Genomic DNA, 15,268 nt, shown 5'->3' with positions numbered 1-15,268 from the left:
TGTTCATATGAACTTTTTAATGTTATGACATCAAGAAAAAATTGATAAAGCTTCTAACATGTTTTTATACATCCTGTGTATACGGATATGGAAGACAAACATTTGTTGTTTGTTAAAATTATGTACACAGCTGAATTGGATATCAGATATAAGAAAGAGAAAACGTATAGATTCTCTCAGGAGTTCTCATTATAGCATTAGACTGTGACATTAGCAAGAAGTCCTAAGATCATACCAAGCCAAACACACTGTAACAGTGCTTGCCTATAGTTATTGATAGTACAAGGGACACATAGTCTCCAGCAGTTCATTATGGAGTTATCGCATTTCATTTAGTTTCTTGCCCCAAATTAGCTTTGGATCTATGTTGTACAGAAAGCAGTGCACAACAGCCCAGATATCAATGATATGCACTGTGTGTCTTGCTTCCATTGACAGTAGTAACGTTGGAAGCAGTGACGCCTTCTTTAACTTGGTAGCCTCGAGTCTGCATCCTGCCGTGTAGGTTCTGTCTAGGGTTTTGTTTTTTTGGCAGTGTTAGTTGTGCATTAGCAGTGACACACAGCAGTGCTATGGATAGGCTTAATGATGAAGAGTTGGCCAATATGCACCTTGTGAATGAGTATACTGAGTGCAGTGGAAGAGCAGCAGAATAATGCTATGCTGAGCTGTTCCTTCACTGACTGTAGCCACATTACAGTACTTTTGCATCTGTCTGAGGATTGTAGCATTACTCTGTTGTGTGTTGTACATTTTGGTTACTCATATGTGTGTGAGTTGTGTTTGCATGAGCACGTATGTGTATGTATATGTTGTCTAATTCCAATAAACGCCTTTTTGGCCAAAAGCTTACTTGTTTGGCATTCTTTTTGTTGTGCCTATCTGCAACTCAGCATCTCTGGTATGTGGTGAGCAGTAATCAACACATTGTCTGGTTCATAGATGTACACATGCATAACAATTAGTAAGCATTACAAATACAGTTCACAAAGCATCAAAAATATATATTTTTAACACATTTACCTCTAAGAATTATTGCACATATCACATTACTGCTGTTGAAGAGTTCACATCAAATGTTCAAGTACCCTGTTGTCAACTTCAAAGAGGTTGAAAGCAATGAAGTATGTTGGGCTTGAATGAAATGTAAAAGAGGTTGGGTGAGCAAGACATGGATGTGTGCCATTAGCCCAAACGGAAATGTACATTAAACATGTTCTATCTTGGAGACCATTTGGAATAGGGTGTATGTACACTTGAAGTTTTTTGCTTCAGATGAGCATTTTTGTCATATCCCTGATTATTGACTATTCCTCCTGGCACATCCTTATATGTGTGATGGAAATTATGTTAAAATATAGTGAAAGTTAATGCTGTGTTGCCCAACTTTCATTGTGACCTCTGTGTTCCCACAATTGAAGCACAACTGCAGACAACCAAGTCAAGCTATCGCATAAAGCAGGTGAATACAATAATATGTAAAGCTTTGACATCTACAGGTGGAATTATAGTGAGATAAGTGTTCTAACTGTGCCACATTAGCATGAGAGGATGCTAAAACGTTCATTACACATTATTATGGCAGGTGAAGTAGCTTTTGTTTGAATGCTGTGCTACACTTCAAAGTGACACAGATACTTGACTATTTTTCAACATAGTCATCAAGTCTCTGTAAACAATGGTTGGAGCATTCTACCAGTTGTTCAGCTTCTCAATGATAGAAATCCACTCCATGGGTCATGGAGCCATTACAAGCCTCCATGTTATATCTTCATCATTAGAAAATCACTCCCCCCCCCCCCTCCCCCCAGATGTTCTTTTTCAGTTGCCTGGACATTGTCCTTTATGGTTGATGTTTATGGCTTTCCTTCCTGATCAGCTTCATCCACATCTGTGTGGCCTTGGTCAAACTGTTGACACCATTTCACTGTGGCCGGATGTGATATTGCATTTGCTATTTATACCACCAGAATTTCATGGTTAATCAGTATGCAATTTAGATTTTTTCCCCAAAAGAATCATACTGCTCCATGTATCTCAATTCTGCAGTACATTTACGGTTGCCATGCATTTCATTTGTACACTGTGATGCACCAGTTATCCATACCACAGCAGAGCTGGGACTACAGGGAACCTAGAACATGTACTCTCTTCTGACAATACACCACTTTTGTTGCACAGTGGGCTTAGCATGCAAAAACATGTGTTAATCCCTTACTGAAAACCATATTTACTTTACACAGTAGCCAGACAGTGGCAGAAACAAGTGTTCTTTCCCATTTACATGTTTAAATTTGGATGGTGTAAGCGTTAACATCATTAACCAGAAGGCCTATAATGGGAGTTCATTTTTATACAGTGTGTGTATTAAGTTTCTATAATTTCCTTGTCTTTTGTTAATGCATATCTTAACTCAGTCCACATCCATGAAGGTTATTTTTCTTGGTGGAGTCAATGGAACACAATGAATAAATGAATGAATGGATGCATCCTGAGCCTTTTGATGGTTTTTATTACTGCTGATGGATACTTAGCATCTTTCAAAGTTATGTGGAATGGAACAGCTTGCCAATTGTTAATTCCATAGTCTGGAATGTGGTAATTAGGTTTCTGACATTTAATTAAAACAAATAGGTTTCAATGGTCACTGAAATAGGTTTCACAAGTAATTAAAAGTTGCCCATTGTCAAACTGCATGCTTCTTTTCTAAACAATGTTTACTTACTTTCATGAAAGTCTAAAATGGCAAGAGTGACTGAGTCAGCCCAGGGTGAGCCTTTCTTAAGTCCAATTCCATATCCAGATCGACCAAAGAGCTCTCCAGCAGTCACAAGTTCGCAGTCTTGGGCTGCTTCAAATTCTAAGCGTGAGCTGTCCCATATAAAAGCCATTAGTTTTCTGCAACAATCATAATAATTTTAATTAAGTTATGTAACTTTCAATCTGGTACTTACAGCTCTGACTATACATTTCCCCTCCAACTACTCTTCATCCTTCTGCTTCTCTTTTATTTCTTCTGCATTATTGTGTTGCATTTTCTAACAGGCACATGTTAGTTTTTGGGACTGATATAAGTTTACATCTTTTTCTATCCAGATTTGTCTCTATCTGTTTTACAGTCAGTATTTGAAAGTAATTCAATAAATTCAATAATGAGTCCAGTGAATATTTAAAAATAGTTTAAAAGCTACTTTAGGTTGCTGTTGTTTAATTGCACTCTTGCCAATCACAGATGCATAAACAAGTTTTTGGTTATTTCATAAATTTCCTACAGGCTGACAGATGCTAGTCATAGCAAAAAAACATGTGCAATATTTCTCCATATTAGATCAGTAATACTACTATAATACAAGGTTTACGTAAGTATTGCGTCTATTATATACTTTAGTTGCATTGACATTAAGGTAGTAGGGCAAACTAATTTTACAGTTATATAAAGCATTAAGTTCTAATTTGTGATTTGAGGATGTTAAAGGAACTTTCATCATCATTATGTATTAATATCATTAGGAAAATAACATAATATGACAGACACATTCTGTCCTGCTGCAAATTCAGTGTTTAATCTGAAGTAGTGTGTCATTAAACAATTCTATATATAAACCAGTAACATGTACAATAGGCAGATATAAGATTAGAATGGACTTATTTCATGAGCACTACATGTATGCAAGATTTCAGGCTATGTGTATTTTTGAAGTATGAAAATTTGACAGTATAGACTAGGTTTTAGTAGGATGGGAAGGAAATATAATATTGCTCCAAACACTTTATCTGTGATTTTGGACTGACATATCAACTGGGTGAACAAACTAAATCAACTTTATCTAATTTTATATTTAATTTAATGTATTAGATAGTATTATATTTGAGAAGCTTTCTGTACCATAGTTCAGCAAACTACTCCTTTCAAGAGCAAAAAGAATTTCAGATAAACTCTGACATGAAAATGACAAAACAAAACAAAACTTTCACACAACCTTGAATTCCTGTTTAAAATTCAGAATTTTTCATTTTCTTCCAGAAATATTTGACTACTAGCAGTACCTACAGTTTCATACATTAAAAATTTGTATTTGTACAATTGTCATACAGACAAACATATTTTGCTTCAAGCAAAATACGGACTGCATCTTCATCAGGCAGTTTTGAATTTATTATAAAATTCAAACAATGTTTGGTATTTCAATGCTTCGGATAAAGACAACTGCAGTATTTTCACACTGGCAGGGGAAAGAACCATATAGAGCTAGTTTGATTAGAAGCAGCTGATGGTCTCAAGATAGTCCTTGACAACAAACTGTCCATGTGGAAAGTAGAAGGAAAAATTGTTAGGGATGAGTGGAATTTATTGAATGAAAATGTGATCATCTCCACCACCTCCAATTACAACTTGTTACAATGCTTTAATGTTAATGAGGTGTCATTATAACAGTTTCAGTAGGATAAAATTTTGCGGCAAATTAGTTGCAAACCAACTCTGAATTATTTTTGTGAATGGAAACCAAAGAGGTTAAAGAACTGAAATTAGACTGTGTAAATAGTAGCATGATCTTGCTCCTAGCTTACTTTCCAGTTCGTTTTTCACACTGCACTTGTCACTTTCCCAAAATGCATGAAAATACTAGTATTAATGGATAGAGAGTGGTTGTTATGCAATATGGTATTAATATTGCTGTGTCGCAACACAAACAGTTATTAGGATGGAAGAAATGGTATGCTATAGTAAAGTGACTGTATGTCAAAAATTTTTCGTCAATGCTTACGTGTGTGAATGGTGTGACTTTTTCTTTTGTTGATGATGGCTGTGGTCAAAAGCTTAATGTAAGTATCTTTAATTGTGCCTGTCTACAACTTAATGTGTCTTCTTTATGGTAAGTAGTAAACTACCTTTTCCTACATTGTTGATATTCCTACCCGGAGATTCCATTGTTTGATTATTCTCACACTCTGTCAAGCATGTCTAGTAATACTCAGGCACACATCTGAAATATGAAACACAACTGAAAGACCACCCTTGTATTAATGTCTTTATTACACTCATGATGTCTGGAAAAAAAAAGAGTCCTTCATGTAATCAGTGATTTCTTTACAATTTCAAAAATGAGCACATTACAGAATATCCATATTGTCCTGTCATGATCTGTATGGTTGGTGGAATACATTTCATTTGTGGATAACCAAAGCTGCTTGCATACTTTAAAATTTTTGGATCTCATGTCACAAGCAATATTTACAACATGTTGCTGACCTCCTTCCGGATGTTTTACTATTCTTTCCAAGAGCTCACTAGTCATTGTATACTGGTTGCTTGCATGTTGCAAATAAGCTGTGGGCCACCATCAGCTGCAGTGTCATATTAGCAGATGTAATTTATTCAACTATCAGTTTTCATTTTATTGACAAAAAGGCTACCTCTTTGAAGGTTTCCAACAGTGTTACTTCAGCTCTAATTAAGCTACCTCATCTATATTTGAAGCTTTGAATGGCAGAACAAAGGATAATTTTGTCTCTTCAAATAATTGTATGCTTTGGAAGAAGCCAATGGAGATCAGAAAACCTGTCTTTCTAGTCAGTTACACATCAAAACTAGGTGCCAATTTAATTGGTAATTCATGTTACATTAATGCCAAAACCGAAGCAAAGACCACTTGCTTCTAAACATTCTGTTCAATTGTTCAACATGTCTCAGTGAAGATGTGGCATTCAGTACATTCAAGTATCTCACTAGGAGGTCAAAATTTTTCATCCCACTACAAATGAGATCAAGGATCATGGCTGAAAATACTGTGATTTTCTGAAGTGGGTCTCACATCTCCATTACCTGAATGGCTGACTACACTTGTAGAATCTGAGAATATTTTTGAAAATATCATTTAAAGTAGCATCCCCATTACTAATTAAATTGTGTAAAATAACTGATGTGAAATGGGACTATGTTTAATTTGGAGTTCACACTGAACTGATAATTATTATACATGGTAAACACACATACCTCTGAGAGCCATTGAAGCCAGGTGTGCAATGTTCTGCTACTTTGTGCAGCAGAATTCTGTTTTTAACCCTGATATTGTACAACCCTTCTAGATTGACTAATAAGTAGAACAGTAGCTGTTTTAAAATCTAGCAGAGCTAAAAGGTAAAATTGTTTATTATCAGTATGAAAAATACACTGTGGAAAAAATATCATGATCTCTGCTTAGCATAACAAAGAACGAATGCTCACAGCATTGCTGTCTCCCTGGTGATGTCAGATGGTGCTGGCTAGCAGCAGCATATTAGCTGGGAGTGGTCCTACTGTTAAAGTTCTATCTACCCTGGGTATGTACAACTTTTAACAACTGTTGCATGAACAGTAATGGACACTTGGCTGCATGTCTGTATAAGTATGCATTTCTAGATGGAAAACAACTGAATTATCATACACAGCCTTTGTTTCTGTATATAGTCGTGTTGCTGAGATAGTATCCACAATATCACAAACACTGTATTAAAGTTCATTTGCTTGCCTGATTGGCAATAATGCATTCTGCAGCTGTTTAAGACTCTTCAAACATAAGCACTTGACACATTAATGTCATATGTGCTCTCAGTGTACTGCACATCCATCCTCAAATATTAATATTAAAATTTGGTATTCCAATTCTTTCAAACATTCTCACCCCTGAAAACAAGACTTACAATACAAGCAACAGATTGGCAATTTGTTCAATAAACTATTGTCATAAACTTTCTCAAGGTTGGTGGTTGGCAGGTGAATGATGCATGCACATGTTGAAGATGATATAGATGCAGGAACTGCTCATGAAATTGTAAAATTCAAGCTAAGAAATTGCAGCAGCTGAAGATTTATGTGTAGGCTGGAATTGCATATAATTTTCTGATAGGTCCATAAGTTTTACCAGCATATATTACAGGTGGTGCCTACAAGGATTTTTTTGAGAACATTGCTCCAGACTTGTTTTAGCATAAGCCCCTGCAAATAAGAAGTATGTGGTTTATACATGTTGTGGTTCTTGCACATTTCAATCACATCCTCCACAATACACTCAATGGTACATACCATGATGGTTGTATAATCTGTATGTTCCCAAAACCAGCAAATCTTTGCAATATTATCTATGGTGCAACCAAAATTAACTGGTTTATGCAGTATACTTTTTAATGCAAAGATGCTACATCAAACTGTCTTAGAAGCCTGAAAAACCATTCAACAACATGTGGGGGAATTTGGAATGGTGTGGCAGTCCATGCATGCTCACAAGCATGTGGAGATCATTTTGAATATTTGTTATGAGTTTTCAACTTGAGAAGTTTGTCAAACATTCTTTTATCAATAACTCAAAAATGAGGAAGTTTTGCACATATGTTTATATTATTATATGGATGCTTTCCGCATTTTTGTGCAAAGAATCTGCCCTCAAAGTTTGTGAAAGTATTTCTGACATGCCCTAAGTTTGTGTGTGTGTGTGTGTGTGTGTGTGTGTGTGTGTGTGTGTGTGTGTGTGTGTGTGCGTGTGCGTGTGCGTGTGTGTGTGTGTGTGTGTGTCAGTAAATGGGACAATTCAGGAATCTTATGCCGACCAAATAGTGGAAAGATAGTAACTTGGATAAAACATAAGAACGCTATTTACATAACAGCAACTAAAGACAAGTGCTATGAACACATCTGAAAGAACAGACACCACATATATATGATTAATGCAATGATGGCCAATGATCCCTTGAGTGCAGGTGCGCACCAAGCTTGAACTCCGGCTGGAATTGGTGAAATGCTGTGAGTAATAGGCTAATGAGCAGGGGCACTACATTCAGTAGTGTGTGGCATAAGTTGAGAATTTGGGTCTGGCAGGAGGTGTGCTAGGGTAGTCCAAGTGAGTGTGGTGACCACTGTGTCTGGATGGTGTAATGGTCTGTGAAATTGTGTAGTAAGCAGGAGACCCAGATTTGAACCTTGGTTTGGCACAAATTTTCAACTTGCTGCATTGATATAAATTGATATCCAACGGCAGCTAACGTCCTTAATTCCTTTGTGTCTTGATTCATAGTGGCTGCAGGATCAAATTGGTGTCTGTTATTTAGGACATGTCTGAAAGAACAAACACTACTTATACATAAAAACTCTTTGCTAGTTGTCATTGTCCGGTATGACATACTTTTGACATAGTGTACTAATTTAACAGTATTGTCAACTTCATGTAATTGAAAGTTGTTTATTTTTGGCTCTATGTCTGCTCAGTAACAATGCTAGAGATGAAAACCTACTGCCTACCTTCTGGCTGAACACTATGGTGCACAGTAAATGCTTTTCCTGTACAGGGAGGTTCAAAATGTATCACACATCTATTGAAGAGGCTACATCTTGCCTGACTAAAAACTTGTAACTTTGTCATATTTACTGTGTCTCAGTACAAAGGTAGCTTGGTTTTTAATCTCAAAATATTGAATGCTTATTGAAAACATGACTTACAAGGTAATTAAATAGTCAAACACGTTGGATCAGCCACTGGAGAAAGGCATGTAAACAAGTCACTGCTATTATCACTCTATGTTGCTCAGAGATTGGACAAAAGTGAGGAACTCACTGTACTTTTGTACATTGCAGATATCTTTATCAAAAGGCCTGCTGCTCAATGTTCACATTTATTCTATCCAAGCACCTCACCACAAATAGAGGCCCACTGCTCAGTTCAGAGCCTTTGACACTAAAATTGCAGCTCTGTGGTGTCAAACACCAATCCATGAGAGAGTTCTAAACAATCATTATAATACATAAATCACTATCTCCTCTTAAATACATGGAGCTTTCTCTATCCACCCCACCACCTCTTCAATCTGACTTACACCTTTACTCCTATCTCATCAATAAAATCCTCAAATCTTGCAACAACTTTCCATTCTTCCTCTACTCAGGAATCTCAGATACAACACTGCCTATAGAATCATCAGACACCATACTGACCAACATAGGTGTTAGTAAAGAGGAGACCTACAGAATCAGCTGCTGAAGCTGAACCACCCTCAAAAATTTCAGCAGAAAACTGTTTCCTCTCACCCAAGTCTTCAAACCATCTTGATAAGCCTGCACCACCAATGGGTAAAAATGTATATCAGCTATCAACACTTCCATCATGTAACCTTTCCTCCATTTCATAGTACCAAAGAAATCTTCTATACGTCACAGATAAGACAATGCCCCTAAAATCACATCACATCTGAACTGGCAGCAGTCAAAACTTGGCTACACAAAATCTGCGCACTGAGCTACCATCATTCCCTTCCAAAAGCAATCTCACCTCTGAGAAATAATTACTTTTTGCCCAGAAACATTAGTCTTACATCCTAAAACCCTTGCATCAGAAGTAAAGTAGTACATCTGAAACCTTGCTCTTACCAACTCAAACATTGGGTGGACTTGGTCATTTACAAATTCTGAAACATCAGCTTCCATATAAACTAACAACAAAACTCTATATATCATCCTTGGTCCCACTATCAGCTTCACTCCTCTGAACTCCCCCTCCCAAAAACCAAACACTTCTAGTCTCGCATCTATAATCAAGGCAGTTAACCTCAGAATCATTACAGACATGGAATCCAAATTAAACTCCTTACCACATGCAAAATTTTGTAAATCCCTCTGCATCAAAAATGTCTCTAGCCTCACCTTTCTCAGCCAAGTTGTTATAGAATATCCATTCACAATAGCCTACATAATGACAGATGGAGCACTGATCTACTGCCACAGTCACAAAGTAGACCCCTAAAAGTCACATACAAGCTTCTAAAAGTGCCACCTTATGTACAATGATTATTTACCTCCTATTGCATGCTATTACTGGTCAAATCCATTCTTATAGCCAAGTTCTTCATTTCCTTAAAATACTTGCCCAAAAGTAAATCTAAGACCACCATCACTTGTGGCACTATATATCCCATAAAATCTTCTCTCTCATGTGGGCCAGACCTTCTCCCCTCATACTGTTGCCACTGGCATTTATGTGCAAAGCCACTTCCACCTGTAGCTCCAGAAGTGGTTTTAGTATTCTGATACCTTCCAAGGTGCCACAGTCCCCCTCCAAATAAGCAAGTAAAATTAATTTCATAGCTGATATTAATGTTGCACTACATAAGCTATGAAATGAAGAGCTTAGTTGTGAGGACAGACTCATCAGGGATGGCTTGCAATGCAGATTTAGAGAATCATTGTAAACAAGGCAAGACTATTGTCAGGTCAACTGGAGTGTCAAATGGATACCCTAATCAGAAGCCACTGCGTACTGTCATTCTTCCTGTAGAAGATCTTTATGTGCTCTGTTTTTTCAGTGCCACATCGGTATGACTTGAGAAAATGGTCCTGTGTAAACAAAGAAATTGGAAGTGCAAATACAGAGATGCAAAATATTTGCAGGCAGTTTGAAAATGTTATATTTGTGAACATAAGCAATTTTGGGAAAAGATTCCACACAACACACAGTTTTCATCTACATAGACTTTGGAAAAACGTTGTTGTTCAGTCCTGACACTGGTTTGATGCAGCTCTCCATGCTATTCTATTCTGTGCATGCTTCTTCATCTCCCAGTACCTACTGCAACCTACATCCTTCTGAATCTGTTTAGTGTATTGTTCTCTTGGTCTCCCTCTACAATTTTTACCCTCCACGCTGCCCTCCAATACTAAATTGGTGATCCCTTGATGCCTCAGAACATGTCCTACCAACCGATCCCTTCTTCTAGTCAAGTTGTGCCACAAACTTCTCTTCTCCCCAATCCTATTCAGTACCTCCTCATTAGTTATGTGATCTACCCATCTGATCTTCAGCATTCTTCTGTAGCACCACACTTCTAAAGCTTCTATTCTCTTCTTGTCCAAACTAGTTAGCGTCCATGTTTCACTTCCATACATGGCTATGCTCCAAACACATACTTTCAGAAATGACTTCCTGACACTTAAATATATACTCGATGTTAACAAATTTCTCTTCTTCAGAAACACTTTCCTTGCCATTGCCAGTCTACATTTTATTACCTCTCTACTTTGACCATCATCAGTTATTTTGCTCCCCAAATAGCAAAACTCCTTTACTACTTTAAGTGTCTCATTTCCTAATCTAATTCCCTCAGCATCACCTGACTTAATTCGACTACATTCCATTATCCTCGTTTTGCTTTTGTTGATGTTCATCTTATATCCTCCTTTCAAGACACTATCCATTCCATTCAACTGCTCTTCCAAGTCCTTTGCTGTCTCTGACAGAATTACAATGTCATCGGTGAACCTCAAAGTTTTCATTTCTTCTCCATGGATTTTAATACCTACTCCGAATTTTTCTTTTGTTTCCTTTACTGCTTGCTCAATATACAGATTGAATAACATCGGGGAGAGGCTACAACCCTGTCTCACTCCCTTCCCAATCGCTGCTTCCCTTTCATGTCCCTCGACTCTTATAACTGCCATCTGGTTTCTGTACAAATTGTAAATAGCCTTTCGCTCCCTGTATTTTACCCCTGCCACCTTCAGAATTTGAAAGAGAGTATTCCAGTCAACATTGTCAAAAGCTTTCTCTAAGTCTACCAATGCTAGAAAGGTAGGTTTGCCTTTCCTTAATCTAGCTTCTAAGATAAGTTGTAGGGTCAGTATTGCCTCACGTGTTCCAATATTCCTACGGAATCCAAACTGATCTTCCCCGAGGTCGGCTTCTACCAGTTTTTCCATTTGTCTGTAAAGAATTCGCGTTAGTATTTTGCAGCCGTGACTTATTAAGCTGATTGTTCAGTAATTTTCACATCTGTCAGCAGCTGATTTCTTTGGGATTGGAATTATTATATTCTTCTTGAAGTCTGAGGGTATTTCGCCTGTCTCATACAACTTGCTCACCAGGTGGTAGAGTTTTGTCAGGACTGGCTCTCCCAAGGCCGTCAGTAGTTCTAATGGAATGTTGTCTACCACTGGGGCCTTATTTCGACTCAGGTCTTTCAGTGCTCTGTCAAACTCTTCACGCAGTATCGTATCTCCCATTTCATCTTCATCTACATCCTCTTCCATTTCCATAATATTGTCCTCAATTACATTGCCCTTATATAGACCCTCTATATACTCCTTCCACCTTTCTGCTTTCTCTTCTTTGCTTAGAACTGGGTTTCCATCTGAGGTCTTGATATTCATACAAGTGGTCCTCTTTTCTTCAAAGGTCTCTTTAACTTTCCTGTAGGCAGTATCTATCTTACCCCTAGTGAGATAAGCCTCTACATCCTTACATTTGTCCTCTAGCCGTCCCTGCTTAGCCATTTTGCACTTCCTGTCAACCTCATTTTTCAGGAGTTTGTATTCCTTTTTGCCTACTTCATTTACTGCATTCTTATATTTTCTCTTTTCATCAATTAAATTCAATATTTCTTCTGTTACCCAAGGATTTCTACTAACCCTCATCTTTTTACCTACTAGATCCTCTGCTGCCTTCACTACTTCATCTCTCAAAGCTACCCATTCTTCTTCTACTGTACTTCTCTCCCCAATTCCTGTCAATTGTTCCCTTATGCTGTACAACATCTGGTTCTTTCAGTTTATACAAGTCCCATCTCCTTAAATTGCCACCTTTTTGGAGTTTCTTCAGTTTTAATCTGCAGTTCATAACCAATAGATTGTGGTCAGAGTCCACATCTGCCCCTGGAAATGTCTTACAGTTTAAAACCTGGTTCCTAAATCTCTGTCTTACCATTATATAATCAATCTGAAACCTGTCAGTATCTTCAGGCTTCTTCCATGTATACAGTCTTCTTTTATGATTCTTGAACCAAGTGTTAGCTATGATTAAGTTATGCTCTGTGCAAAATTCTACCAGGCGGCTTCCTCTTTCATTTCTTAGCCCCAGTCTATATTCACCTACTACGTTTCCTTCTCTCCCTTTTCCTACTACCGAATTCCAGTCACCCATGACTATTAAATTTTCGTCTCCCTTCACTATCTGAATAATTTCTTTTAATTCATCATACATTTCTTCAATTTCTTCATCATGTGCGGAGCTAGTTGGCATATAAACTTGTACTACTGTAGTAGGCATGGGCTTCGTGTCTATCTTGGCCACAATAATGCGTTCACTATGCTGTTTGTAGTAGCTTATCCGCGCTCCTATTTTTCTATTCATTATTAAACCGACTCCTGCATTACCCCTATTTGATTTTGTATTTATAACACTGTATTCGCCTGACCAAAAGTCTTGTACCTCCTGCCAGCGAACTTCACTAATCCCTACTATATCTAACTTTAACCTATCCATTTCCCTTTTTAAATTTTCTAACCTACCTGCTCGATTAAGGGATCTGACATTCCATGCTCTGATCCGTAGAATGCCAGTTTTCCTTCTCCTGATAATGACGTCCTCCTGAGTAGTCCCCACCCGGAGATTCGAATGGGGGATTATTTTACCTCTGGAATATTTTACCCAAGAGGATGCCATCATCACTTAACCATACAGTAAAGCTGCATGCCCTCAGGAAAAATTACGGCTGTAGTTTCCCCTTGCTTTCAGCCGTTCACAGTACCAGCACAGCAAGGCCGTTTTGGTTAGTGTTACAAGGCCAGATCAGTCAATCATCCAGATTGTTGCCCCTACAACTACTGAAAAGGCTGCTGCCCCTCTTCAGGAACCACACGTTTGTCTGGCCTCTCAGCAGATACCCCTCCGTTGTGGTTGCGCCTACGGTATGGCTATCTGTATCGCTGAGGCACGCAAGCCTCCCCACCAATGGCAAGGTCCATCGTTCTGGGGGGGTGGGGGGGGGGGGAGGGGGGCGGAAACGTTATAGAAACAAAAATTTTAGATGTAGTAAATAAAATCTCAAACATGCAGTGTGATAATACAGGAGTCATACCTCTCAAGGACAAGAAGTGTGTGTTAGTGTCAGTGAAGCTAGAACATTCCATGTGAGATTCTGTTAACACAAACAGCCCAAATGCAAGCAGCTCACAGAATAGCACAGTAGTTGTGGAAGAGCAAACACCAGCAATAAGTGTAATACCAGCAACAACATCACCAGAAGCAGTAGCAGTGACAGTAGCAGCAGTAACAACTACAACAACAACAGTAGCAGTAGCAGAACTGACAACAACTGGAGCACCAGTACAGAACAGCTTAAGGAAGAGCTAAAGGCAAAATACATCTGTGTCACTCAATGAAAATTTTTTATGGTATCAAGCCAGGGAAAAATAAAAATGTGAAAAATCAGCCTGACAACTCACAGATACGTCACAGTAACATCGTATACCTAATCTCACAAATAAAACAGAAAAATATGAACTTGGTTCTTTTTCATCAAAATGTGCAGTCACTAACTAGTAAAATAAGTGAAATCCAAATCCTCTTAGAAAACAAATTAAAAACCACCTCATTATTGTGTCTAACAGAACACTGGCTTGATGAGGACAAGTTACATATTATATCCCTACCTAACATTGTGCCAGGTGGTTATTTCTGTAAAAAAATTTTTAAACATGGTGGCAGCTATATATTCATAAGAAATAATATAAGCTTTGTAAATATAAAATTTTGTGTTGAAATAATGATGGAAAAAGATGTCGAGCTCTCAGGAGTTGAGATAGTGGACTCTAGCCATTATTTGTTTACAGAGAGCTCTAACTGGTGACATAAATACTTTCCTAAAAAGTTTAGAATATTCACTTAATAGGCTAACACAAAGAAACAGAAGAGTTATCCTGTGTGGTGATTTTAATATTGACTTTGCAAAGTACATCAAAGAAAAGAGTGAATTACTGAATCTCTTGCAAACATTTAACATAAAATCTACTGTAGAAACAGCACCTCATATCACAAAGACTTTATCTACCAGCACTGATCAGATATTTGTAAATGTAGAAATGTACTATAAAATAGAAACACTAAACATGGGCTTTGAGGATCACACAGCTCAAAAACTCTCACTGAGTACAGAAACTAAACTGCAATTTAAACACAGCTTAACTACCACCAGTAGAAAATACAGTAATGAAAATATAAATGACTTTCTACATTATTTGATCAAACAAAACTGGAAAGAGATTTATAACTGCAGACACACAGATGGAAAATATAATTTCATCAGTAATTTTTCCTACTATTTTGAATTCTACTTCCTCCAACACAGAGGAAAAAATACACATGGAAAATAAAAAAAAATAAATGGATCACTTCTGGAATTATGGTACTATCAAACAAAAAAAGATTACCACACAGATTATCCAAACATCTCACGTCACCTGAATTTGATACTT

The 15,268-nt window shown here is 37.5% G+C and overlaps 1 protein-coding gene across 3 annotated transcripts in view; it reads right to left on the bottom strand.

The window, feature by feature from the left end:
- Nucleotides 1–15,268, bottom strand: part of LOC126471556 (glutamate [NMDA] receptor subunit 1) — a 524,350-nt gene that overhangs the window by 25,237 nt on the left and 483,845 nt on the right. For all 3 annotated transcript variants that reach the window (XM_050099783.1, XM_050099785.1, XM_050099784.1), the window contains one exon: nt 2,726–2,898. In XM_050099783.1, coding sequence (XP_049955740.1) covers nt 2,726–2,898 — 173 coding nt within the window. The remainder of the gene's footprint in view (nt 1–2,725; nt 2,899–15,268) is intronic.

The sequence above is a fragment of the Schistocerca serialis genome, chromosome 3, assembly GCF_023864345.2.
Source record: "Schistocerca serialis cubense isolate TAMUIC-IGC-003099 chromosome 3, iqSchSeri2.2, whole genome shotgun sequence".
NCBI lineage: Eukaryota > Metazoa > Arthropoda > Insecta > Orthoptera > Acrididae > Schistocerca > Schistocerca serialis.
The sequence above is the reverse complement of the archived record's forward strand: the minus strand, read 5'-3'. Positions and strand labels throughout refer to the sequence as shown.